This window comes from Anser cygnoides, chromosome 4, assembly GCF_040182565.1.
Source record: "Anser cygnoides isolate HZ-2024a breed goose chromosome 4, Taihu_goose_T2T_genome, whole genome shotgun sequence".
Taxonomy (NCBI): Eukaryota; Metazoa; Chordata; class Aves; order Anseriformes; family Anatidae; genus Anser; species Anser cygnoides.
The window spans coordinates 73,520,667-73,548,453 of record NC_089876.1 but is presented as its reverse complement, the minus strand read 5'-3'; the positions used below and the strand labels follow the sequence as shown (position 1 = coordinate 73,548,453).

General features: G+C 43.2%; 1 protein-coding gene and 1 long non-coding RNA gene across 2 annotated transcripts in view; both read left to right on the top strand.

Annotated features, from left to right (window-relative positions):
• The first annotated feature begins 674 nt into the window (after positions 1-674).
• LOC125183084 (uncharacterized) lies at positions 675-12,129 on the top strand. The gene is made up of 3 exons (XR_007164215.2): positions 675-8,425; positions 9,759-9,896; positions 11,930-12,129. It is a non-coding gene; the product is annotated as an uncharacterized lncRNA (long non-coding RNA).
• Positions 12,130-20,209: 8,080 nt separating this feature from the next.
• The window catches only part of EMCN (endomucin), a 69,275-nt gene continuing 61,697 nt past the window's right edge, over positions 20,210-27,787 (top strand). The window contains exons 1-2 of the mRNA XM_048066425.2: positions 20,210-20,374; positions 20,828-21,067. Coding sequence (XP_047922382.2) covers positions 21,043-21,067 — 25 coding nt within the window. The 5' untranslated portion in view covers positions 20,210-20,374; positions 20,828-21,042. The remainder of the gene's footprint in view (positions 20,375-20,827; positions 21,068-27,787) is intronic.

The window sequence follows — 27,787 nt, the reverse complement described above, 5'->3', positions numbered from 1 at the left end:
CCAGAGACAATGACATTATGTCTCCTGGAAAGAGCCCCTTTGTCTGCGCTAATTGAATGATCTGAAATGAATGATGTTATCAGAAACCTAACCCAGGCAACTAATGTTATATTTATGGGTTATCAAAAATATTTAATCGCAGCCACGGTCTCTCCAAGATGTGTCATGGACACTGCAGCGTCCAAAAGTATGATTGAGGGCTGGTATGGCACATTATCTTAATTATAAAGCAGAATTACAAGTTCTTTCATTGGTTCTGCCTCCCTCCACACTGGCAGAACAAATGAGACCTATTACCCCAAGTGCAAGTGAACACCGCCTCCTAATGACATTTTTTCCTCTCTGTGGGCAGAGAGAAAGTGGTTGCATATTTTTTTTTTTTTTTCCCTGGGAAATAGTGACACAAATCAATTTATGGTGCTAGCAACACGTGCGAACCTCTCTTGCAGCTCCTCCCGCTGAATCTGCCCACGCCGGTGCCACCAAGGTCAATGCCTGGGTTGACTTAGCAGGCGTCGCTGAGCACTTCAGTGTGCGTTTGCCATTTCCAAGTTTAACCGTGTTTCACTGCCCTCTCCTGGAACCAGAGGTTGAATGCTCGGCTGCATTTTAGGCCCTTTACTGCAGCATTAGCAAAGATTTATTTCATATGATGGCAAAGAGAGAAGACTGCTGCTCCTTCAGACCTGAGGCTGTGAGACAGACAGGAAAGAGGTGGGAAGGTATTGCTGAAAAAAAAATCAAACATGCCCTGTGCTTCAATTTTTGGGATTGTTTGGTTTTGTGGATACGTGCCAGTTTTCCTCTTCCACATGTCTTTTTAGGATGTGATTTCTGTAAACAGGCTGGCAAAAATTTGACCTGCCCCAGGAGATGAGTAGTGGTATGGGGGTTCTGGGGTAACTCCTTGAGGGGCTTCTCAAATCTTCGATCAAAATCTCCATTTTTGTTTCCAATGTTCATACATGCTGCAGGAATTTCCTCAGTCCTTCAGTGAATGCAGGCATTTCTGACTAAAACTTTAAACTCCCAAGGTTTTTTCTTGTTTGGCTCCTGCTAATTTGATTGCCATTTTTGTTTTGGGTTTAGCTGTGTTACGAACACCTCGGAAAGGAAAGTCCATAGTGACCTCTTGCCTTTGACAGCTCCTCTGCCTTTCCATTCATTTATAGGTACAAGAATATTTAACTTTTTGATTACCTGCAAAATAAATAGCTGCTTATGAAAGGCTGTGGAGAACAACAGAAATTGAACGTAACTTGGGGTGTGGGACATTTTGCATTTCCTTATTCTGGCATTCCTACATGGCTGGATTTCAGTACATTTCAGTACCAGGAGGTGGCACTGGCAATCACAGGGATCTGCAGCAGACCTAAAAGGAAAACCAGTTGGTAAAAACCTCTGTTGATGCAAAGTATGACTACAGCTGTGTGAGTCTTCGCAAAGGTCTATACGTCTCTTCTGGCTTTATTTAGCAGCCTGCAGAAGAGTGGGAGACAGTCCCTTTCCAGCCAAAATTCTCAGTTCAGTCCCAAAAAGGCAATGCAGGATTTTTATAGGTTATATGATGTGGAAAGATGAGCTAGCAAGGAGAGTTTCAGTATCGTGATTCCCTACAGTATTTGAGAACATCAGCAAGCTGTTATCAGGTCAGATGTACTTAATCCTTCCAAAACGCACCTGAGATCATTTCGGCACTCCTGGGGCAGGAAGAAATATGTAACTCTGGCACATTTTTTAGACTGAGAGATCTTTTGTGGTGGTTGTAGAGCTGGAGTCAATCAACAGCCTAAATGCCTTCATTTACCTCACAGGACAGCAGTGCTTGGTGTCTAGGTTCAAGAGACAGATACCTAGGCCTGGGACAGGGTAGGTGTTTGGTACCTCGGTGTGGATAAATAAGTCTTTTTGGACTCTGGTTCATGGACTGTTGGTACCCTGTCAGACGTCAGGAGGCATCCTGTCTAAGAACTGAAAAGTTATTTTTCAACAGTCATGCATGCAAGCAAAGAAATGAGCCAAACTGGAGAACGGAAGACACGAACCATTGGGTGTCGGCCTACCTCAGTTTTGGGTTCTGAGGCAAACCATCATGGTGACCCTGCCCAGAACGGTCGTGGGGAAAAATAGTTTGTATCGGAAGATCTGGAATCACTGTTACGTGCAGGTTCCTCACTTGGGGCTGTGAGGAAGGCCAGCAGCTGCCCGCCTCTCCTGAGGAAAATGGTTTCTCCTCAGTCTTTCAAGGAGCAAGGAGAGAGACATTTCTTTGAAAAATACGAAGGGTACTTGCAGTAACTCTCGCTTGAAGGCATTTTTGAGATATTGGGAGTACCTTGTCCAAATCTCCCCTCAGCCTAAGAAGATTTAAAGCTAAATTTTTGATCTCCAAAGAGAGTTTCCAAGCTGTCAGTGTGAGAACAAGAGATGTCTTCCTCAAAGCTCACACCAGTGTTTCCTGATTTCATTTCCTAAGACCAATGGGGCATAAACATGAGGTGTCAAAATAAGACAGCTGTGCACATGCCCAGATGTGGACCTTTCCAACACGAAAGCTGCTTCCAGCAATTGGTTTGCTTTGGGCAGACTGAGCCTGGGCATCTCAAGCACAGTCTTCCACGAGGCTTACCCTGATATGCCTGAGGAGTAAGACGTAGCAGGAAAACTAAATAAATTGTGGGCTATTGGAGGACACAGTATTTTTAGGCAGTTGTTGTGATGGGTTTTGATTGGCTACAAAGCCTGTTTCTCATTACACAGCCTGCCCAACATGTGGTGCAAACTGCCTCAGGCCTGGGAGTAAGCAGGTTCTCAGTTTTCCCGTTTTAGCTCTCTGTGAGAGTATGAAGGAACCAATACAACTAATAAAACATTGATTGATTTAGTCTGGCTGGTGACGGTTGTCTCTGATTGTATCACCAGCTCTTCTCAAAACAGTTACCATAGTAATGAAAAATATCTGCAAGGACTTGGAGATTTGTAGGCACAACAAATGGACAGTATAGTACAAAGAGTATCCAAGAAAGAAGTCATTAGGTGGAGGCTGTGCTGGATTGCTTCTCTGGATGATGTCTGTCTTAGAGAGAAGTAACTACAGGCCCCATTCATTTGCACACCTGATCTTTGCTTTATCTACATCTCCCAAGATGGACAGGGATTGCCTGTTGAACAAATTTGCTTTCGTTTTTAGATAGGTTTTTAACTTAACTCAGAAGAGAGTGCCTTGCCTAAACATTCAGCAGAGTTCATTTTTTATGCAGTAGGAACTGACCTGCCATTTATTTAATGTCATCTTTTTTTTTTTTTTAAACATTTAATCAATATTAATTGATCTTTATTGTTCTTAATTCAACTAAATGAAGTATTGTGTGTTTGAAAAAGCCATTTAGTTGATGAGGTAGATATAACAATTACTTTGTTGTTTTTCTCTGTTGTTATCTAATTAATGCAGGGTGTTGGTTTTTTTTTGTTTTGTTTTGCATTTTAATTTTAGTTTTACTTTGGGAGTAAAAATTCAAGGGTCTTAATATTGGGAGAATGAATACATTGCTATGACGTTGAACAAAAGTATTAGGAAAGCTGCTAAAACATATGCCAGAGAATTAGTAGCAGCATTTAAAGGAAGCTTATTTTATGTTGCCTCCTGTCAAATCAGGGCTTTTGGTGGATATTGGAGAATTTCGGTCAAGCTACAGCAAAGACAGACTCTGAATAGAGTTTTACAGCAGTTTTAAGACCCCAGTTAGTCTGTGGGCTTCAGATCCTCGAATGAGCCTTGTGTGAGGTGTTGCGAAACCATGGATAACTCAGGAACTGGTCAGTGATTTATGTTATCTCCTTTCCTCGTTTGTTATTTGAAACACAAAAAGTATTTGTTCACCCTTTCCATTATTCTTGGAGGCTTGATATGTTTTTAAGTCCCTGTTTACAAGTATGAATGTTTCAAGGGTCTGGTCTCGTGCCCTCAGTAAGGACCATGAGCAGGAAGGGGCTGTGGGGAGGGTTGTGAGCATCTCTGAAGACGCCTGCGAAGAATTTCCTTGCTCAAAGCTATGTGAAATATGTGAGAGGAGTAGAGAAGAGAAGGCTGACATTTGGATTAAGAATTGTTGATCACCAAGTGTTTTTGGGACTGAATATCTGGCAGCAAATAAGGTGAACTGAAGTGTAGCTTATCTGTTTGGCTGGGTTTCCAGGGCTAACAAGTCACTCATCCAGGAAGCAGACTGATTGCTGAGGGAGGAGTGGGGCTGGAAAAATATTTTTTTACTGAGGATGCTTTCAAAGGTGTTCTTCCCTTTTGCTGATTATTCCCACACTGCTTTTTTCCCCCTCCATCTGTGTAAGGCTCACCTACATCTGGGTGCCTGTGTTTGCTCCTGAAGGGTGACATTTTGATGAAATATCAGGGCAGAAGGCTTCGCCCTAGCCATGAGATTGGTCCATAGCTGTCTGGTCTTATCTAGCACCTCACATCAGAAACTGATTGTTTCACCTACAGGATTTGTTCAAGCTGATTTTATTGGTGCAACTATTGAGGCATTGACAAATAAAAAAGAATAACAAAGAAACACAGATTGAAATAACAAATCTTTCCCTCAGCTGGTTTTATTTGAAACATCTGAGATTATTTCTGCACAAATGGAACTCTCTCATGAAGAAAACATTTCTTAAAGAACAAGAAACATGGTGGGGTATGACAAGGAGCTTGAATCTTCAATCCATGCTGGAAGAAAGGCATACATGCACACTAGTGGTCTCTGTAAATTCTCTGTAGAAAAGTTTTTTGTAATTTCGTAAGGGATGGAAAAAAAAGACAGAGAGAAATTCAGCTAAAGAGGATTTAATAGAATGCAAAATATTTGTAGGATTTTTTTTTTCAGCCATCTCACAGCATTCATTTACTATGCTCTTACATTTAACTTCTGTATGCAGAAAATACCACTCTTGGGAGTGATCATTTGCTTTCTACGGCTTCTGTCCACAGGGGCTGGGCAGCCTCGCCGTACAAGTAATCCAGCTGCACCAGGTCAGTTTGATATTTCAGCAGTAGCTTAAATGGTTCTAGCAGCAGCAAAGGAGCTGGGGGGAACCCCACTCCACACCTGGTACTTTATCCTAAAACTGCTTGCATAGAGAGGAATGATCCTTCAGAGAGTTAACACTTGCTGTTAAGTGCATAAAGGCGAGGGGGACCTTTTAAACCCAATGTTCACATCTCTGTGCACAGATTTTTTTCCCAAGATTAAGATCTTTTGGCCTCGATTGCAGGAGGCTTCTCCTGTCACCTAATGAGCAAGTGTGAAATACACACGGAATACAAACATGCCCTGGGAATTACCAAAATAAATAAATAAATACATACATGCAAGCAATGGAACCCTGATTCAGGACAGTGCCCAGCTACCTGTAATGACTGCTTGCTTGAAATAGCCTTGCAATGCTATGAGCTAGCTGCCTGTTCTTTGTTTTTTTTTTTTTGCAGAGCCACACCAAGACTTGCAAAGCGTTGTTTTGAAGTGCTGCTGGCTCTTCCTACAGTTCATCACGGATCTTGTTAGGAAATGAAGGAGAGGAAACTGGGCAACTGCGCTGCTGGGCCATGAGGAAACACACAATGAGCATAATGAAGCCAGCAGCTGCAGGACAATGGGAGCAGGCTGGGGCTATTTTTGTTAGATGTGAACAATCAATCGAACGTGTGAGACCTTATCATGCTCCCTCCCCGCCTTCTCCCCCTTTCTTGAACACTGGAAATTTTCCCAAAGAGCTTTCCTTTTCTCTTAGTAAAGATGATTACCATCATAATTTTCTCTTTCATCTCCAAGCAGGTTTCTTTTGGAAGTCTTTGATGGCTTCCTCTGAGCGCGGTTATATTGTCTTGCTGTAACAGAGTGATTTGCAGCTGGGTCGCGCTCGGCATCAGGAAACCTGGAACAGCATTCACCAGCATTTATGAGCGGGTAAGGGTCCCCTAACCTCTCCTTGGCTGGGTGCAAAGGCTGGAAGCATTGCTCCCAAAGTTATCTTTGCAGGAAAAAAAGGGAATTTGGACTGGGCATAGCTCTTGCAGATGGAAAATAAACAGCAAATGTTTGCATCCTGAGACGCAATGAGAAGAAATAAATACATAATTAAGATAGTACTCATTGCTCCAATGTCTGAATTCTCCGTCTTCATGACTCCCTTCTAGGAGCAGGCCTTTTAAATGTCACAGCAATATTAGCTCCAGCTTACAAATGGAAAAAAATGGAGGGACATAGACCAATGATTTATGACGTTAAGTGAGATGGAAAGAAAAAGCGTATTTTGTGCGCTCTCTCTAAACAGAAATACATTCTTCCTTTATGCTCGGATTATAAATGTATAACCCCTCCCCAATACACTTATGTCTAATTTAAATCTTTTCAATGTCCTGTGCGCCAATAACAGATATGCTACCTTAGATTCTCATGCTTCATAATTATGAAAGGAATATTAATTTGGAAATGGGTTTTTCTAACATTTGATATTTCATGCATGCACTGCAGCAGCACTTACAGGTTTGCTATTAATACTTTTTATCTTCAGTTCTTCAATGTGTAAGTCTTTCTCCCTTTATGAAACAGCCTATTAGTCACACACAATCAATACTTTCTGCACTTCCACCTATTATCTCAATGTCACTGAGATCTGGCTAGGGCTTCATACCACAATTCTTGCTACTACTTTAATTTCATTATAATGACGTGTTTACATTGGTAGCAGTTTAATCAAAACTGGATGTGTTTATAACACTTACTGCAGTTTAGAAACAGCTTAGTTTTACTTTACTACAAAGAAACCACTAAATTGACTGCAATTCCTAATCAATATAGCTATAATTCTTGGAATTTAAATAGGATTTTAAATGGCCTTGCCTGTGCTGCTAAGGGTGACATGGCTGTCTTGTAATTTGTCATCTACAGAATCCATTTCCAAACGGTCTGTTGTTTCATCCCACTTCCAGTTATCAACCCAGCAAGATTTACTTACAGATTCTTAATATTTTTCCCCCTCTCATTTCTACCACCTTTTCTTCACCTGGACTTGACTGAATGAGTGGTGACACTGTATCATGATGGCAAATTGTGAAACATCTTGTGACTGAATCCATCGTTGTAACCCACGTATGGTATGGCAGAGGAGGAGGTGCTGGTGGGCCTCGGCTGGCAGACTTCTTCCCATTTGGATGAGTATTGCCATTCGCTTCAGTTTCCAAATATGCTTTTCTGTTCCAGATTTATCTCTACTAGTTCTCCCAACGTTTTTTTTTTTCTCGAGATCGAGCTCAATTTCACTGTAAAGAGCTTCAGGTCAAACTCAGCTCATTCCTGAAAACTCAGATTGCAGTTTTCTCAGGGTGACAAAGTCACTGCTTTGACCTCACCGGTCACATCTGAAAAGCCTTGAACAGTGCTTGCGATCTCAATTCACAATTTAGGCAAACTGTTTGTTCTCCATTTCAGACCGGTCTGTAACACAGTGACCCAACTTGCAAGCATTGCAGTGTCTTTTTGGCCTTCCATCCCTGAGCAAAGCTTTGGACAGGCAAACACTGATTGATTCATCAGATATAATATGGTATCCTGATGCAGACCAACGCTTTGTAGGCTATGCAAAAGCTCCCAGTGAAATAGATGCCCATCTTGACTGCATTTCTGTGGCTGCTTGGTTTGGTAGTGATGGAGGCTTTCGAGGAGGTGCTGGGCCAGGCCTGGCTAGAGGTGTTTTCTTTGTGGATGTAGATCCAGTGGACCAAACTGCTAGAAAATTGAGCTTCTAGCTAAATAACCCAAGTCCAAGTGTTACAGAACTATGCTTATTCTTACTGTGCTCTTTTATCCCCTAGCTGACTCTTTCTGAAGAGAATAAAATAAGTTTCAGGAATGCCTTTTAACAGCCTACGTACTTCCATAATATGGTTTCCCTGAAATAGCTGGAATTGAGCTTATTTCTAGGCCTTGTGACCCTCCCTGGAAAGATTGCTGCCCTCTGACTTTGGTGCTGAATTGCACAGTTGCTTGCAAACTGGAGCCCTGTTTCATCGGTGCTCCTGGGTATTTAAGAGCTCTTTCATCACGGAGAGATGACAGCTTTCTTTTCAAATCAACTCACTTAAGGGGAAAAAAATAAGAGAGGATGGGGAAGAAAAAGCTCTCAGCTCACAAAACACAAAACTGCTTTTATCGTGTTGTTGGATACGGGCAATATTTTTAATTTCTTTCTCACAAGCGAGCCTGAGCTCAGTAAACCCAGGATGCCTCCTGAAGACAGAGGTAGCTAACCAAAAGCATTTCCAGCTTTCTCCCGGGACGTGTGGAAGCAGGGGGGCCCCTGTTGCTGTGAACACCGGGTGCCTGGGACGGCAAAGACAAGCCTTTTTCCCAGGGAAGAGGCTTGACAGGTTAGCAATGGCAGGTTATTAATACTTCTGATGGCTTCAAGTGCAATATCGGATTTGCTGCCCGGCTGGGGTTTTGTCTAGACGGGCTGTTTTATTAGATAGCAGATGGTTTGGAAATGGTGTGCTGTGACAGGGCTAACTGACTGGAATGTGAATTCTCTGCTCCCAGATCAGAAAAGGAAAGGGCTGGGGTGGAGGGCGAGGAGAGCAAAACTCCCAGGTTTCCCATTCAGGATGGAAATTGCATATATATTTTATGGGAGGAAATGAGTTTAACTGCGCCGATCATGGATCCTAAAGCAACTCTGATCAATTGCAGAATGGATTTCCCTAATACCCCCTCCGTGCCAATATTGGGAAAGAGAATTTACGATCTTTGACTGTTTAATTTTTGCGATTCTGATCTAGATAAATAAGCAGCAGCAGGGCATATTGGCTGGACAAAAAAAAAAAAAAAAATTGCATCGATCCAGATTCTGCTATCAGGTAATTGGATCTGCTCTGTGTTTTTGGACTCGTGGGCAGAAGTTGAGGCTGCCTCTATTGCAGAGAGGTCTAAGAATAAAGCCTTTCTGGCGAGGATTTTGGATTTCTGCTTCGTTCCAGACCAATCTTTGCGCACCCAAATGAGTTCATTTGCAGGGGAGGCAGCAGCTCTCTCCCCTCAGCAACAGCACGTGGCTCTGCAGATGGGCTGTGTGTGTCAATATGGACCTAAGTGTGAAGTCTGAAATGATTTCCCCTCCGTCTTTCGTGACACAAAGGTCTCCTGGGGAAGAACTGGTTACCGAGTCGAAAAAAAAAACAACTGTAAATCTTGTGAAGCAGAGCCTGTTCTCTGAAGAGAGGTGAAGCTTTTGTTTCTGGCTGCGCAGGATTGCAAAGCCACGTTTCTGAGCAGAAGCTGGGCCATCTGCGCTTCCAAGCACTTCAGCTTGTATCCCTGGAGCCAGGCTATGTGCTGATAGGAAAAAAAAAAAAATTAAATCCATGGCAGGTTAAAATTGACAGACCACAGCCTGGGTTGGTGTAATGGAGGTAGCACACGAGCACTTTTTGGGATTACGATTCAGGACTGAGAAGTTCTTCTTGCTTCCTAATGATCCTATGGGATATCTGCAGGGGGGGGGGTTGCTGTTTTGGTGGCAGGGATGGAGGGACAAAAGCTGGGTGCCTGTTTCTCAGGGGATGGCATAATTGTACACCAGCCTGTGTTTCTATTGTTGCAGGCAATAATGTTTTTAGAGAGGCTTGTGCACCGATTAACTATTCCTAACGTTGTTTAATCACTGCATCTGCTGAAATGTGACTGTCAACTCTCAAACTCTTAAAGGTCATGGCTGTTTTGGGGAGGCAAAACCTGGCAGAGTTTCTACATCGCTATGTTACACTGGAGCTTGGCCACCAGACCTGGTGGGATGATCTTGGAGTGAACTGTTTTGGACTGGATTCTGTGGCAGTGAACGACCAGGTATTACCAAACTTTTTAATGTCAGAGAATGCATATCATTGACATCAGTAGTGGTGATCATTCTTGTGATTGTTTTCTGTGCAGAATTATGCTGGTGGCAAGCTGCTTTCTTGGGATTAGAGTAGCCAAATTTTGCAGTGACATGCCAAGTAAAGTATTTGCTAACACTGACTGATGAGTGCCCTGGTGCTGAGGGCATGCAAACTATGTGTTACTTCAATCTCTGAATGGTTTAAAGAAAAATATAGACCTTATGCTATATTATATGTATATTTAATTTATAAAGGCATCTTGCCTGACATCGCTTTACCAGTCTGTGGCTACTATTCATTAAATAATTGACTAAATGGTGGCACCCAAACTTCACCAACACCTTAGTTCCCAAATACTGCTGCCTTTTTGACTGGTGTGAGCTCTGACATGATTGGATGTGCATGATGAAGGGATCTCAAGGTTTATCAGTCAATAATGCAGTGGCATCAGGATGTCTGGAGTGAGTACTGTTAATTTATTTAATGCAATTCCCCAGGATGAGTAAATGCATTTTTTCTGCACACTAGAAGATAATGCTTGATGATAGCTGCACATTGCCATAGAAACTAGGACAGGTTCAGCTGTAAGTCAAAGGTTAATTCATAATTATTTTAAAAATCATCTCACTAAAAGGCATCAGTTTAGATAGAACTTGTCCAAAACCTTATTCCTTAAAAAAAAAAAAAAATAATCTATCCCTCTATTCTAGCTCTTCCAAAAATACATTAACGTGGTTCCTGTTTGCTTAAGGCAGATTCTCCATAAGGTGTTATACAAGATAACTGTCTGGTTTTGAGTGTTTGTAGCTATGTTTGCAAATGACAGCGTGACTGACAGCACAAGCTCTCCGTGGGATGGCTGGGGACCAGAGCACGGATGACTCATTGTGTATGATGTTGTTTCACACCAAAGTGTTTGCTCTATATACTGAACATGTGTGCGAGTCAATAGCAAAAAGTTCAAGAGCAAACACAGCTTCGGTGGAAACAAATTCACGGTGCCTGAAATCATTACGCCCGAGTCAGAAAGCTAATTTCATCGAGGGCAGCTGAGGAGCAAACACCCATTTAAGCTCCTTTTTAAAGCAGGACGCTTACATGGGATGGGTCCCGTGTCCTCTGCAGATGCTTGAGGGCCAGGCAAGATGAGAGGAGAGGCTTGCCATTTCCTTGCAGCGAAAGCCTGTTTGCTCCAGGTATGGGCAGGAATGAGTTCAGGTCCCTGCTCAGATGTCCCCAGTACAGCAGCAATAGCCAACAATCAGATAATATGTTTCTCTTGCAAGCACAGACTTCTGACAAAGGCTTTCTCCCCTCCCCAGCTGCATTTTCAGCAGAGATTGGAATAGTTGTTTTTATATCAGGAGCTATTAAATCGTTCTGCTGCCAATTAACCCTCCCCTCCAGCCCGTGCAAGTCTATAAGGCATAATTAAAAAACAAACAACAACAAACCACAGCTCTTTTTGATTTGATGATGCTCTTAAAGTCCTCTGGGGAGCAGCCCCGGCCTCAGGCTGGCTCAGCAATGTGGAGGTGCTCCCGCAGCTGGCTCGTCTCTTCCCAACCGAAATAATAAGGGTCCATGAGAACAACATACGCCAGCTCAGTGCCTCAGGGGAGCTGATGGGACCTCTGGGCCACCTCTCCTCTCGGTAGGAAAATCCCTCCACAATGTAAGTTGGGAGAATTTAAATCCCGAGGGACGTCTGACTAAACATATAAAGGCAATTTCAACCGTCTTTGTGCCCCCTCACATGAAGATTTCAGGAGGCCTTACTGGGCTTTGAATTTTGTTCATAAAAGCCTGTTTTAGGTGAGGGACTGGTTGAGACAGCGTTGTGTGATAGGGAGCAGAGGGGTGAATCTCTCACCAGTGCTTGTATGGATGCTCTCATGTGCTGGAGGACGCCTTCAGTCAGAAATCCTTAATCTCTCCCCACATTCCCTGGCAAATCCCTTATGCAAAGCCTACTGCCACATCCCACACCTTCTCTTGCAGCCATGGTCTTTCTGGAGCTGTGCAGCTGATGAAGCGAGGGGCTCGTACCTTTATGGGGTGACCCGAGACACAGGCGAGCTTTACCCGCTGCGAGGCTCCAGGTATGAGCAGGACCCATCAGAAAGGGAGCGTCCATCTCCCGGTGCCACAGGCAGGCCACCAGGCTGCAGCACCATCCCTCTGCTCCGAGCTGAGCCAAGGCAGGCGAGCCACCTCCTGGGGAGCTGGGACCAGCCAGGGGGACAGGAGCAGCCTTGAAACACAGCCAGCAGGATGTCCTGCAGACCAAAGGGGTGTTACAGAGCGCAGCTGAAAGAGGTCCCTCAGTGACTCTTAGAGCATTTCAGTTCACCCTTAACTTCCTTAAAACGGCGCACAGGTTCTCTCCGGGAAGAGAGAAAAATGAAATAAAAGCAGAGGCAGGGACGTGCCTTGAAAAGCACAGGCACCTGGGGACCGCTGCCACCTTCTGCAGCCCTGCCTGCGCTGCTTGCAGGAGGCTTGTTATTGCTTTCCCGTCTTCCGAAATGTGACACTGCAAAGCTAGACGGCTGGGAAAACTGCTTTGTGATTGCATTTAAGCATTTTAAACGTGGCTTGTGTATGTGCAATTTCCCACGAGGCGTGTGTAATGTGTATGGGTGTGAAAGAGCCTTCTGAGGAGAGAGAGGTAGAGCAGTTCTTCCAGCATTTCGTGTGTCTTGTTCAATTTGTATCTAATGATAGACAGAGTGTTTTTTCACCGTTTCCATTCTCTAGACCAATTTGTCTGTTCATCAGTGGGCACACACATAAGTGCACAGAGGTATTTGCATGTCAGTAAAGATTTCAGAAAATGTCCAAGCTGCGGTGAGCCTTCATATCTTGCAGTTAAATTCCATGTCTCTGATGGATTTCCCCACGCTGTTGCTAGGAGATGAAGATACTGCCTAACAAAGGATATATTGACAAAAAATTTTCCAGAACAAATCTATCTTGTTATGGTAAATACACTCTCGCATAAAATGGATATTGCGGGATTTATTTCCCCATTGGTGGCAGCGGCAAAATTGCACACATCAAGTTAAGGTGAAATTGTCTCATCACAAATGCGTTTTTGTTTTGTTTTGTTGACATGAGGACTTTCAGTGTGTTTAATGCTGAAAGTGCTGTTGCCTTCCAGTGTGTTTTGTTGCTAGGCTAATAGCATGAACACATCCTACATTGGTATTTTTCCCTCTTCCCTTCTCTGCTACTTTTCCCTTTCAGGAAGAAATGTGGCTTATTATAAAGGTTTCCTTTTTTTCATGACTCTTCTGGGAAACATGGATTCCTTTGTTTATTTTAAAGCAGGGAAGAAGCATGCATGACTCTGGATGTGTTAGGATTTGGCACAGAAGCAGCTGAGTGCAATGGAAAAGATCAGCCTCTTGCTTTACAGCTTTAGGAATCTCTACATTGAAAAAAAAAAAAAAAAAAAGCAAAAGTGCAAAAACAAACAAACAAAACCCAAAGCAAAGTCAAAACAAAAAGCCGCAAAGTTGAATAAAGGGAAGAACTTCAGGAATTCTCACAGAAAGACTGAATTTCTAGAAAGTGATGACTTTTATCCCTTTCTTGTGGTGACATAATGACACCCAAGAAACAGATCTGAGCAGCAAAAGCAAATGTGGCTTAAACCACACAAAATGAAAGGTTCCTAGAGAATAAGTCTAGCTCCGGCATGATGATTGTACTCGCTCCTCCCCTGCCATCCCAGCAGCTCCTATGCCACCACAAGCATCCCTGGCCCTCAGCACTCGTGTAGACAGCTCAGTGTCCAGGAAGATTTGAAGACTGGGAGTGAGGTTGGCTCTTACGCTGCAGGAGAAAGAAAGAGGAGGCAAGGGGAACATCGTCCCCTTCATTTTCCTACATGCATGGTTGGGACAGACAACTTGAACTTGTGTCAGTGCTACTGCATCCCTTCCTCCAAAGCCATGCGTTGGGCTGGTGTCATCTCCTGCCTGCATCAGCTGGCCCAGGTGAGCCACCAAGGTGAGGCAGCGGTGCAGACAAGGTCTCCTCTTGCCCCACTGGAGAGCAAGTGGTGTGGAATGGATTTAGGGCAGACATAGCCACTTCTTTCCATCTCGTTCCCTTGAACTACTGGGACAGGCTGCTACCTCCTGCCTCATATTGCAGTGTAAAGGTGAGCCCACCAGCTAGGCAGAAAAACGTGGGTGCGGAAGGACACGGCACATCCAGCCTGGAGCTGCTTGATGGTCACCCATCGTGGCCAGTCCCCTTTTCATGAGAGGAGGAAACGCTGTTTTTCAGGGTGTTGATGGGAACGCCTTTGAGAAGCACTCTTTCCACCGCAGTCCTGGTTGTCCATGTCAATTTTTGCAGCACTGATAATCACAAACAAAACTTGCTGGAAGCCAGAAGTCTGCATTTAATTTGTCTATGAGCTTGTGCAGGATTTTAACTGGACACAAACGCATTCAGATATTATCTCCACTTGTTCTGATGGGTGGGGAAGAGGAGACAACGAGGGAGGGCCTTGCAGCTCCCACTGTTACTGTGCTTATCCGGTTTTCTGCTGTAATATCCTGTTTTTAGATGCTTATAGTTTAGCCAAGCATTAACCATTTAGGACGAGACTGACCATCGTGGGATGGGGCAGCCCATGCAAAGTATAAGTCAAAATCAAGCAATGTATTTTTCCTCAGCTCAAAGCCAAGTGGGAGGAGTATTTTATTCCATATTAAAAGATCACTGCAATCGCTTTGCTTTGAAAGTTGGCATGGCGGTAGCATTTAGGTCACAGTGCTGTTTGCTGAACATATGGCAAACCGAGCACATTTAGCCAACATTAAAAAAAAAAAAAAGCAGTAACAATAAGCTCTTAAAGCACAAGCAGAACACACTTATGTCCAGCAGAGACTTTGGTTCTGCATTTCTTCAGGATTTTCTCTTGCCAGATGTGTCCTGAGGTGGAACTGGTGAGGGTTTCCCCCCCCCTGTGCTGCTCTGCATCCCCATGGAGCCCATACTCAGGGGCCCCTCTGCTGTGGGCCATTGGTGTGGTGTAGGAGGCACCTCGCAGTGACACATGGAGGTGCAGGTGGAGGGGTAATGGAAAAAAAAAAAAAAAAAAAAGATAGAAAAGATAGCCCAAGATGACAAAGGTGATGTGGGGAGGAGGAGAAATTTACAGGGTAAAAGCTGAAGGCTGGTTATGAAAATCAGGAGCTCTGAGGAGGGGTAAGATGTTGCATGTTAAAAGAGGAGCATGGCAGAGGAGCAGGAACTATCAGGGAACAGTGAAGTAACTTCAAGAAAATAGAATGGGAAAGGAAAAATAGAAGAGTTTTTTTCTTTTTCTCTAATGTTTATGCCAAGTGTTTATTTTCTTTACCCAGCACAGTGCAGTTCCTGTCCAAGGGTGCATGGGAGTGGTTAAAAATCAGTGTGAAGTTTTCGTCACCTCTTTCTTGCATTAGGCTGGGCAAAGAAGAGCTCACTTCACCACGCAACCTGCACTCTGCCATCTGTGCAGCATTGGTGACTTCTTTGAGGAAAGGCAAAAAACAGGGAGGTGTTTGTGAAGCTCCCAACTTTCTACTGCTCCCAAGAGCCATACCCACACCATTGCGCAGCTCCAGAGAGTCTCCAGTGTTGTGCAGGGCAGCGCTCCAGGCCCCTGCTCTCCACCCTTGCCTATGTCTCCTGGGTGTCAGCCAAAGCTGAACAAGGGCTTTTAAAGCAATCGAGTCTCTGTTTGTTTCACCGGAGCTTAGATCAGAGCATCAGGTGCGATGACTGCAAAGTGTTGTGGAGATGCTGGGGACTAGGCTGCATTCTTAATGGAAAATTTTTGCTTAACGAGGAGTTCATCTGAAAGATGCTTGTATATAGCGATGACTCTGCACCACTGGCATCGGCAGGTATTTACTGAACTTCAAAAAACTGTCTTCAGCAGGCTTGAATCAGCATGCGGTAAGTTGGTCAAATGTGGCTGAACTCTGTGGCCCCTTAACTGTGAGTTAAATATATTTTTTGTTCCACTGAGTGTTATTTGAACAAACATATTTTCCAGCATGCTCCCTGTAGGATAGGGGCTGCCATTGCCCACGTATTTATTTAGCTCACACGTTGGCAAGTTGAAGTGGAAAAAGCCTTTCCACAGAAGCTGCAAATAGAAGAAAATCCTAGCTATACACAAAATCCCATTTCTTCTGTGATCTTGCCCTTACAAAGAATAGCCACAATTATTTTTCCCATCAGCTATCAACTGCAGTCCCCATTTTTCTTATCCATACCAACTTAGATATTTTTTGGTATCTGAATATAGTGTTCATCTGCCCCAATTAGCTCCTGTGTAGCACTTCACAAGTGACCCTTGTGAAGAAGAGCTGGCCCATGATAGCAGGGCGTACTCCTCTGAACATCTCAAAGCTTGCTACTCTGCTTCAGTTCTTCCTACTTTCCTCATGCTACTCTCCCAACTTCTCACTTTATTAAGGTTGCTTCTTGCTGGGGTGTTGTCTCTCTCTTCTCTATTTCCCCCCTCCCTGGATCACTTGTAAGTGCCATAATCCTGCAAAGGCCCAGCAAAGCTCAGGACGATACCTGTTGCAAACCAGAAACCTGGCAGCTGGTTTTCTCCCAGCTCCCTGCGGCCTCCAGCCCCATGGGATAAGCACTGGGCTGAGTAGTTCTGCAGCAAAGATCAGCTGCAAACCAGTGCTTGCTTAAGCGCTCCTAAAAGAAGGTCTGCTACCTACTAGCACTACTGTTACAATGAGCATGTTTGCTTGGACAAGTACATGAAAGGTAAGAGCCAATAGTGTCTGCATACTAAGGGACGTTTTAAAGAAACTCTCATTTCATGTAAATTTATATGTAATTTTTCCTAAAAAATGAAAAAAAGACACTCTTTTCTAATATACATCTGAAGACAGCCATCTTAAGTGCATTACTGAATATGAGGGTTATTAATTTGAGTATGTTTCAGGTACCTCTGCTCACTGAAACCAGTTTGTGGTGCTCTTTACACAAATGGTTGGAGATGACAACTCTCAAAGAATCAGTATTTAGAAGATTTCTGTGATCTATTCAGGTATGCTGAAGTAGGTTAAAAGATTTGTTATATTGTATAAGCAGGGAAATCTCTAAAAACATAGAAAACTAGTTTATGATTTTCTATAGAATGTCAGACCATTTCTTGATTCAAGGATGAGTGCATACACACATTATATACACTGCACAATATCATTAATACAGACACTACTGAACTCTTAAAAGCTGTTTTGATGTCCTATTTTTTTTTCTCAAAAATAAATAAGTAAACAACTATTAAGGCAACTTTGTTTTTCCATAATTAGATAGGAAGTGTTTCATTGGGGAAAAAAAAAAAAAAAAAAAAAAACTTTACTAGTTTTCCTGCTTCATTATGAGGTTTTTTTTTTTTTTTCCAAAGAAAGAGTATATTTGAGGAAGTGATTTGTCATTAACTTTTTGTTGCAGTTACCTCAGTCAAGCCATTAACGTGAACTTCAGCATGTATGAGGCTAGCCAGTCTTGTTTGTCTGAGCCATGCTATAGAATCCTTAAAGAAAGTTTTGAAAGAAATTTTGGTTGTGTTCCATCACTGTAAAAGTTTTTTATCATTCCATCTTCTGCATTTTGAATTACTTAGAAACTGCAATTGCATAATCTTTATCTAATGTAAAATATCGTATCTAATAAAAGGAGCATAATGAAGACCATCCAAGAGAAGGATGCAAAGTTAACGAGGCTGTGGGAACATGCACACAAAGCAGACAGAATGGGATGTCAAATATTCTGAAATTTCTTTGAGAAGATAAGGAAAGATATTTGAAAGATTTTGTTACAAACTTCCGTGATCAAACAATGACATATCTGTGACCAACTATCTATTTCACTGGGTAGGAACTAAGAATTAGCTGGAGGCAAATATTCATTCTTGTTTATCATTCATGTGGAGACATGCTGATGGTTACTGGAGTTAGCATTAGCATTATCAGCTGCAACTGATTATACGTTGGTAAAATTCATACCCCTTTGTTGCATTACACTTTAAACATTTCCAATACTTTAAATGGGATTTCACTTCTCTTCATCAAAATAATCAAGAAGCCAATGGATTTTTTCCCCCTTCAGTCATGTATGAACAAAACTAATATACGTAATGCACTAATAAAAAAAATATTCCTCTGAATTCAGGCATTAATGCACGTGACAGACTGTGCCTTTGCAAGAAAAACTTTATTAAGGGAGACCAAGCGTACTACTGAGATATACATTGCTTCTAGATTGCTTCTAGTACTAGAATTATCACTTTAGCTATAGGGGAGTCCTTGGAAAGTACCATTTAATTTCTTACAAACAAGTGACATATGAGTAGAAATAGGAACACTTTATTAGCTCTGCAGCAGTTGCCTTGGTCTATTCTGTTATGTTTTTCACTTTTCCTAGAACCAAAAATATTTTCAAGAGTTTTGTTCTGCAGTGCTGTATTTAAATTACTGCTCTTATCCTCTCCATTTGCGTGCTGTCTTATATCTGACAATCCATTATCATGAGCACTGGAAGAGTTTCTACAGTGACTACAGTAAACCTTTGATAACCGTTCCTATATTGGCTGTGCAAAACCACCTCTCGCTCATTTCAGAAAAGACAAAACATCATAGTCTATAGCAGAGAGTCTTGAATTCTGAACTGGACATCACTCCGATAGCAATGTTGTGGTCTGGATCCAAAAGGGATGTTACAATTAAATAAGAATTCACAAAGGCTATAATATTTATTACTATTAGAATGCATTGCATATTATTAGATCATGATTTTCTTTCTGCCTTGCGTTTGTGTCCTGAAGATGCTGTTGTCCTCCCATAAGCCCCTCTCTAACTCATCATAACACACAGGATAAAATCATCTGTGGATACCAATGTAGCATGCCGGGTAATCTAGCTGCAGTGCTTTTAATTAGACTAAAGCTGTTTTGCGTATCGAGTATATCTGTTTGAATTTCAGCAGGAGGTGATGTAATTTAGATACAAAGACTGTAAAAAAATGCGGAGTCCTTTGTGTTTAAACATAATGCCCAAATGTAAATCACTACTCTTTGATATCAAGTGCACAAGGCTTGATCAACAAAGAGGTCTGGGGCACGACAGCAGTGTTCAGCTGAGAATAAGTCACTTGGGTCCTTACCTAGGAGCAAGCAACCCCTCCCCTTTTCTTAGTAGGTCCCTGTTCAGAGGCACCTTGTTCAGGTCAGGGTCCCGAGAGATGGATCTCAGTGAGAATCCAGCCATGTTTTAATGAATTTTCTACCTTTGTAGAATTTTCTGCTTCTCTTTGCTTCCCACCCAGTTGTTGCTGTAATACAAAGAAAACCGTCCTTCGAGTACACTTCAAAGTCCTCTGCTGGACCTAGCTCATACTGAGCCCTCACACAAAAACCATACCAGCACTGCTGTGTGGCAAACAAAAGCTTTTTACATAGCCGTTAATTACTAGAACTTTTCCTTCTCGTTTGCCATTTCCTTGCCAGGTTCACAAGTGCAAACACAAAAGGTCTGGGGAAATACTGTGTTTAAACCAGCAAAAATGCAGAAGATGAAGACACGTCTATGACTGCACAGGTCAGTAGGGCAACACAAAGGGGAAGCTCTTCTCTCTCTCATTTGCTTTTGATTTTTTTTTCCCCCCAAATAGTTAAATTAGATGAGGTGCTTTAATTAACAATTGCACTGTTTAGGTTTGCTCTGAAGAGATTTGAATGAATCGAGCCTTCCCTTTCCTTCTGCAGCAAGTTAGTAATGTTCGGACGGTTCGTTAACTAAGGGGTAGCTAATCACTCTCAGCAACAGCTGAAAACGAAACCTGAAATCAGAGAGCAGTAGCCACAGCTAGCTGCTGGCTTCAGCTCCCTGCACGTTGCCAGGGAGGAGGCAGCATGAAACCGGGGGAGGGGGGTGGTTTAAGGTACCAACAGGCACCGTGCCTTCATTTTTTGGCATGATACCTTCTGCAGGAAGGCCTGGTGGCTCTGCCCTGCGCCCTGCGAGCAGATGCAGCACGGCTGCCACCTTCACTACACGCTGGTGCCACCTGGTGTGGCCTGGGGGAATCGGCAGCCATCTTCTGCCCACCTCTTCTCCGTGAGCTGCTGTGAGGAAAAATCACACTCTGCGGTTTGGTAGCCACTAGGCCTAACGCTGGTTTAATGCCCTCGGCAGGGCTGCATCCATCCTCGCACCCAGCTCCAGCTGGGGGTTTCGAGCCCCCTTTGCAAGCTGGCCGTGAAAAAGCGGGGATCTGTCATTGGGAAGTGGAAGAGGAAGGAGCATGATGGTGGCGTGCTGCTTCCAGCGGAGGTGGACATCTCTGGGACCATGTCGATTGCAGCGTTCACCCGCCCCGCCGTGCTTCCTGCCACCAAGGTGTCCAGTAAGTCCTGAGCTTCTGCACCTGGACAGGGAGAAAATTCAGTCCCCTTCTTCTCCGTCGGCGTACACATAGGTAGCAGCAACGTGTCCTTGCCCCACGCTCCTGTTTCTCCTCCTCCCTGTCAACACCTGGCTGCAGGCACCACCTCTCACTGACAGGGATGTCCTCGATTTGCCAAAATTATTAAAATTTGTCAGCACCCTGAGCTGTGGAGGGCCACCAGCCATGGGCAGGGATGAGGTGGGGGACACCTGAGATCCCTGCGAGCCACCCACCTCCCCACCAACACAGGTCCCTGGCCAGCTGGCCACGGAGAGGGTGCGGTCTCCCCAGTGAATCCAGGAGGTGGTTTCCACTCCTGGCACCATGAGTGTGGGTAGCTTCTGAGTCTCTTCAGAAGGGCAGAATTACACCATCCCACCTCACACTTGGCTTTTGTCCCTCTTCACTCAGCTGCTTCTGAATTCATTGAGTCTCTTCAACCATAACTGGCAATGAGGCAAAGACCAGATGAAAAAAGATGAAAAAATTCATGAAAATAGGTGGCTCGGTAGAGGACAGAGACCTCCAAATAGTGTCCCTTGAGAGAGAAATCAGCATGGTGGACCCCATACCTTGCCTTCTCAGCTGCCCAGCCAGTGCATGCGCTCTGAAGGGAGGCAGAAAAGATGTGCCCAGGCAGATGTCATGAAGGTAAGAGAGATGTGGCATGGTGGAGGTGCACAGGGCAGGGACTGGAGCAGAGGAAATAGAAGTATTGCCAGGGTAGGGTAAGATCATGGGAGATGGAAAAGGAAGCGGGGAAAGACTCAAATCCTTGGAAGACCAAACTTCGTTAATACATCTGCTGACAGAACAAGTTACTTGTTTCCCAGAGTTAAGCCATCTTTGCTTCTTGCTTTCTTAAATGGAGCATAGCTTAATTACTACAATTGCAAAGATTTGGTTATTACTAAAGCTTCTTTTCCTCTTGACCTCTGTTTCTGTCCTGTCTGAAAATTTACTGGCATAGCCGCATTTCACAGATTTTTGTTTGTTTGTTCTTGAGAATTATTTTTACCATCCAGACAATTTGGGATGTACCAGGAAGGCAGGCAGTGGTATTGCTTTTATTTTGCCGACAGTTGTCATGATGGGTGGTGACAGCAGAATTTCCATCTACTGTGTAGATACTCCAGTTATTTGAGTGTGACATGACCTTCAGATTAGATAATCATGGGCTGTTGTTTTTATCAGATCTGCCAGGAAAAAAATTACTTCCTTCAAAAACAAATTAGAATTCATGATTTTCTCAGGGAAGCTGCATATTTTGTGTGTGTATAATAGGGAGATGTTTTTGTGACTAAAATTCTTCTTCTCTTATGTGTATGAAGGGAGTAGAGTAAAATATGGCCTTGACATTTCTTAATGATGCTCCGTACATGTGAAGCTGTACAATACAGGGGTTCCTGGGATCCTGCAGCTTTAGATAATGTAGGCACAGGCTTGTACTTTATTTGCTTTTTAATCCGCCGGGCAATGTTATACAAGGAAAATATTTATTTCACAAAATAGTAAAAAGCTTGTCTTCATTCGGGGATTATTGCAATTCATTTGTATGCAAAGAAAATATCCCAGTAGTTACTGTCACTGGTTTTGGAACAACAGCCCACTATTTGCTTGGGTTGTGTCTAAGCCTTCTCTCTTCTGTATTGCACATTTTGGTGCATGATTTGTCAAAAAAATAAGAGCTTAGCCAGTATTTCTGAACATTGTAGACCCTCACAGACCGTGTTCAAGCTGTGCCATGGTTTACTTTGGGGAGTATGTGCTAACTGCCAAATATCATATTGACATCAGGAAGTCAGCCTTCCGCTACTGGAAATGTGCGCTGCCAAGTATAGCATTCCTAAGTAAATATGGAAGCAGGGAACATTGTTTATGGTCTGCGTCTTCACCCAGCCGAACCGCTGTACCCTGATGTCCAAAAGCAGAAGGGAGTTTCAAGGTTAAAAGTGCATGAAACCACTTTTCTCCTGGGTTGACTTGGGGCCTGACCAGACTCCTCTTGAAAGCAGAGGGTAGGGGCTCTGCCCCTCTGTGGGATTTCTTCCAGGGATTTCTTACCTCATTGGGAAGCGTGATGCAATTTAGCAGCCATCTCAGAGCAATGGACCTCAATGGGAGACAATCTTCAGCCTCATCCTCACTCTGATTCCACCAATTTAAGGCAGGCCAGGCCTGACCACTTGAAAATCTTTGCTGCCGTAGTATTTGTGAAGGGTCATGTGAATGTTTATGAAAGGTGCCGATTTCATGGGAACGGGGACTGATGCGACAGCCCACACACTGCTTACGTAGTAGTAACAGCCACCTTCCTGACTTGTCTCACTATGAATATCCATGTAATAGCTTTACATTTTCACATATCTGTGTGTGTGTATGCAGTGTGGTGTGTTATTAATATAAAACTAACATATATTTGACATAGCATATATCTTAAAATAGACACCACCTGAATCAGGCAGATGCTTAACTTAACCAGTACTGGCTCATTTCTTGCCCTTGGAGAAACTCCCACTAGCTTTGCCTGAGTCAAGAAGGAGCAGAACAAAACCCAAAAAAGGTTGTGGAAGGCAATACACGTCTGTAGTTATACAAATAACAGCTTTGCTGGACGCTGCTCCAATCTGAGACTACATATTCTAGGTTTATTCAGGCTTTGGTCCACATGACTCAGTCGCCAGCAACACTTCCATTTAAATACACAAGGAGGTCAGTACAGAGAAACGTGCTGACTTCACGTGGAGTGGTAACTACACCCACGGGGATGCTGTTTGATGCATGATTTGGTTCATTGGTCCGAAAGGACCCAACCTTAGCTGTGAGAGGCAAGGCGTCCTGTGTCAGCATCTGGTGGCAGAAAAGAGTCCAGGGGGCTCTGGGCATGGAGCAGAGCAATGTCAGAACCTCTCCAGTGACTGCCAGGAGCTCCCAGAGAGGGGAGCTGGGCTGGTGCCACATTTCCTTGCTTTTCCTGCTGGGATGGGCACCCAGCACAGCTCAACCGATCTGAAAGATGTGGGTTGCTGTTTCAGTTCATATCAGTCTCTGAACAATTGTTAACTAACATCATTTGTTTACATGAGGAGGTAGAGTGTCTCATTGTGGCTGCTATGCTGTTTATGTCCTATCTGGAGATGTTGCAGGCTGTTCTTCAAACAAAAGGCTTTGACCTTTTCTTACTGAAAGTCTCTGTGCAAAACGAGCTCTCAGACATTTACATCTTGTGCTCATCCATGTTGCTCTTTCTCACATACTAATTTATGCTTTCGTAAAAAGTGTTTTTCATCATATGTTTATATAATATGTTTATACAGACATTTCTTTTATACATTTAATACGTATGTAAGCTTATATCCATAAATGCGTAAAGCCGTTACAGCCCTTTTCCTCTTGGGAGCTATTACGGCTTGCATTTCAATAGACATTTAATACACTTTAAAGGTCCAATTAACCAGCTCTAGAAGTCCTGGCGCTTTACAGCTGTTCTGCCACACTTTCTAGACAAAGCTTTGTGAGGTAGCTGTTACTGCACTGTACGACTTGGTAAGTGCAGCTGAGTGCAGTGGGAGCCAGGGAGGCTGCATTTTGATCATTATATTTTAATAGTGTCTGCTTTTTCTATGGAACTCACGTACCCATAGCCCCTCTGCTATACATCGTGTACCGCCATAGTCTGAGCTTGGGCTTAAAGTGCTTAAATCTCCAATCTGTGCTTAACGGCAGGATGAAGAACGATGTTTTTCTGTCTGTCCTCGGAAGAAAGCATATCAAAGGTATTACTTGCGGTGGCAGCATGCGTACTATAGACGCTTACTATCTTAGAAATTACTTGAGAGAATTATTAACTATGATTTATGTTTGTATGGCTGGAAAGAAAGAAAATCAATTAGTACTGGCCATTACATAGCCCTGAGCTAGTAATATATAGGCAACAGATCCTATCAGTTCTTTTGGGATTGCCAATTATCCAGCTTGGACGATACTAATGCTATTAATATTTGGGACACAATTCTGTTAGGGAAATTCCTTCAGGAGACGTCTTGACATCTTTGATTTCAGAATGGAAGGGTTGCAACAAGAAAAGAAAAAGGAAAGAATGAAGCTTAACTACCATTATGAAATGAAAAATAATGCCTTTGAAACAGAAATGGCAGCATTTCAGTGTTGAAACATTTGTTTACTTAAAAATATATCAACATAACATACACATTAACATAATAATGATGCACATTATAAATGTGATACCCCATCCTGAACGTCATGTAGTGAGGGAAGTCAGTGGAATTTGGAAGAGACAGAGTTTCATTGACTCAGGAGTCTCACACGTACAGATTGATAGTGTTGCTACTGGTAAACTTTAGCAAGTTTTTGGGAGGATGGTATCAAGCAACTAACATACATAAATGAGGAACCCTCCGCTCCGTTTAGAGGAACAAGTAGACATGTTTTTTCTCTCTATAAAATAGCTAAGTAAGGGAATTGGAGCAGACAGAAATCTTATTGAGTAATTTAATTCAAGTTGTGTCAGTCTGGAGTAAGAATAATGTGTTCCTTCCCAGGAGCTAGGAGCTGCAAAACACAAGGGGCCATACAGTTACAGAGTGCCTTTTGGTCTGTATGTCCCCTTCAAGAGCTCCAGTGGCATCATCTTGATCCCTGCCACTCTGCTAGACCTGTGATGGACAGCAAGTCAGTTGTGAATCTCAACAAAGGCTCCTTCTTGTTGAGGCCAGAGCTGTGACTACCCTTCACTTCCACAAGCACAAAAATAACTCTTGTACATAGCTAGTTCCAGTATTTCAGATAGTTATTTGGAGGAAAATACGTGGAAATAATACCTGACAAGGAGATGTGATCTGTAATCCACAGAATTACACAGGACCAGAGGCACCACTTACCTGTTCTGGCTTGGTAGCTCCTATCTTGCTCACAATATTGCTCCAGTGGCCTCTGTTTGCAAAAAAATTGTCTCAGATGTGTTGTTTTTTTTTTCCTTTGCTGTTTGGTTGCTCTGCCTAAAGAACCTTGAAGAGCTGCAGGGAGGAATATCATTTTATCGGTTTTGTTTTGAAAGCTTTGGAAGAAAAAGCTGGGAGGATTCCTGCCAGGCTGCAGGAATTCAAGGCTGAAGAGCAGAGGAACCAGGGAGGAAGGCTCACAGTCATGGATCAGTGTCCAGTTCACATCGCTGGGATCTCAATGGAAACGGTTTTCCCGATTCTGCTGAGAACTGAACCGTGTACTTTTATTAGGTAGGGTGGCATTATGCCGCTGCAAATGGGGAGATGAGTGAAATTATATATACAGAGCTTTGGATACAGGGCAACATCTGGACATGGACAGGTGATTGATCCTGTTCAAGAAAGGGCAAATGTAATAGGGCAGATAGATCATTCTTGCAATGCAATAAAGGATCTAGGAAGTTAAAGGTAAATCTAGGTTCCATTAAATTCAGTAGCTGTTTTGCCATGGCTCTTAACAGGGCAAGTGTTAGACACACAAGAGCCCAGATTTACCCCTTTCAACAGCATTGAGAAAATTCCAATTGACTTTACATACAGAGGAATTATGCCTCTTATTCTGTAGCACAGAAATAAAGTCTAGTCCATTTGTTTTGTGCAAAAACTTCTAAAATAAAAGAGCCAAGACATAAAAGGAACAACGAGTTGAAAAGGCAATCCACTGAAACTGTGGAGCTACTTTTAGTGTTTGTATGGTAAAACTTTCTTTCATTTGAAATAGTCTCCCTGAGCTTATGTGCGTTGTTTGAAGATAAAAAGAAGCCTGCGGGTGGCATTTTCAGTAGGGACTTACCCTTGCTCCTCCTCAAGTCAGTTGGATTTTCCCACTGACAGGTCAAGATAGCACTGTATAGAGAGTATAATCTAAACCAAAGCCCACTTAAAGCCCCCAGCCCAGCGGGAGTCCTTCTCCAGTGTCAATTGATTCAGGCAAGAAGTTTAAAGAAAGTCACCATTTCTGTAATTTTCTGTGGCTGACTGGAGTGATACTTCTAATTACTGATGTTATTCTGATCAGTAATAAAAACATACTGGTAGTTAAAGCTCTGTGCACAAGAAGCTCGAAAAAGTTAGTCCAGCCACCTCAAAGTGTTTCTAATCTTGTTAAAATTATCCCACGAGTAGTTAAGGACTTCCAAAGACACGGGCCAAAAGGCAGCAGCTCAGTTCCAGCCTGCAGGTGACTCGAGGACAGAAGCACGCAGCTGGTCCGTGCAGAAACCTTTCAGATGGGACATGAGGGTCCTGCTGTGGTTCACGGTCATGCAATACATTGTGAACCTTGCCTGATTTTTCTTAAGCAGGTATTGGGGTCCAGTTGGAGAAATCAGCTGGAGAACCATTCAGGACAGTTTCTAATGGTGTTTCATTTATACTCTTGTAAACATCACAAACTCATTTAAGCCATGTACCTGTTTGAGTTCCCCTAGATTGATTTACTGAAAGAGAGAAAGGGAGAAAGAGAAAGAAACTAAGAAAGAGAGAGAGAGAGAAGGAAGGAAGAAAGGACAGAAGGAAGGAACGGAAAGAAAAAAAAAGAAAAAAAAAGAAAAAAAAAGAGAAAAAAAGAAATAAAGGGAGAAATCAGATTTCCAGAGCTGCTTGGAAGGTTAGGTCACATAGTAACATCCTAACAGGTACCTCAGATCTAACTGGAATAGGGGAAACCTCTTGGGAAGCCAGGGCTCAGTGGGAGGCTGTTACTGGCTTTATCTGTACTAGTGCAGCTTAGAGACACCTCGGAGAAATCCTGTGTGACAGCTCAGAGAATAGAATAGCTTCAGATGTATTTTAAACTTATGTTTTCTTATTCTGCAACTTGCTTTTGTAGTGGGGTTTCTGAGCTGGTCATCAATCACCTTGTTTCTCAGAAACACGATACAGAGACGTCTGCCAGGCCATGAAAGCAAGAGAAGGCTGGCAACCACGCGATTGCAGCGTGCCTGTCTGTTGCAGAGGAAGGCAGAGTACCATTTAAAATGAGAGGTATTCCTCAGGGGGAACCCTACGGCTCACCAGGAGGCAAGGGGTGTCTGGAGGACGGTGCTGGTGTCACCACTGGTGGCTGGTGGCTCTGTGCTGGGCATTACAGGACTGCAGCACTCTGCACGCTAGCGTGCTGGCTCGTCCTGTAAAGCTCTAGCTGGGGATGGGAGGAAGGAAGTCAATGAATCACTAGGAATCAGTGCACAGCCCTTCCTGCTAGCTTTTGAGAGGTTTCATTAAGCCTCTAAAAGTTATGTAGGAGCTAAAAACATACATAAGGCTCTGGTAATTACTGTTGGGTTCTGCTTTAAGCCCATCATAGGCTGTTTTCACAGCTCTTGTAAGGTTTGCTTATATAATT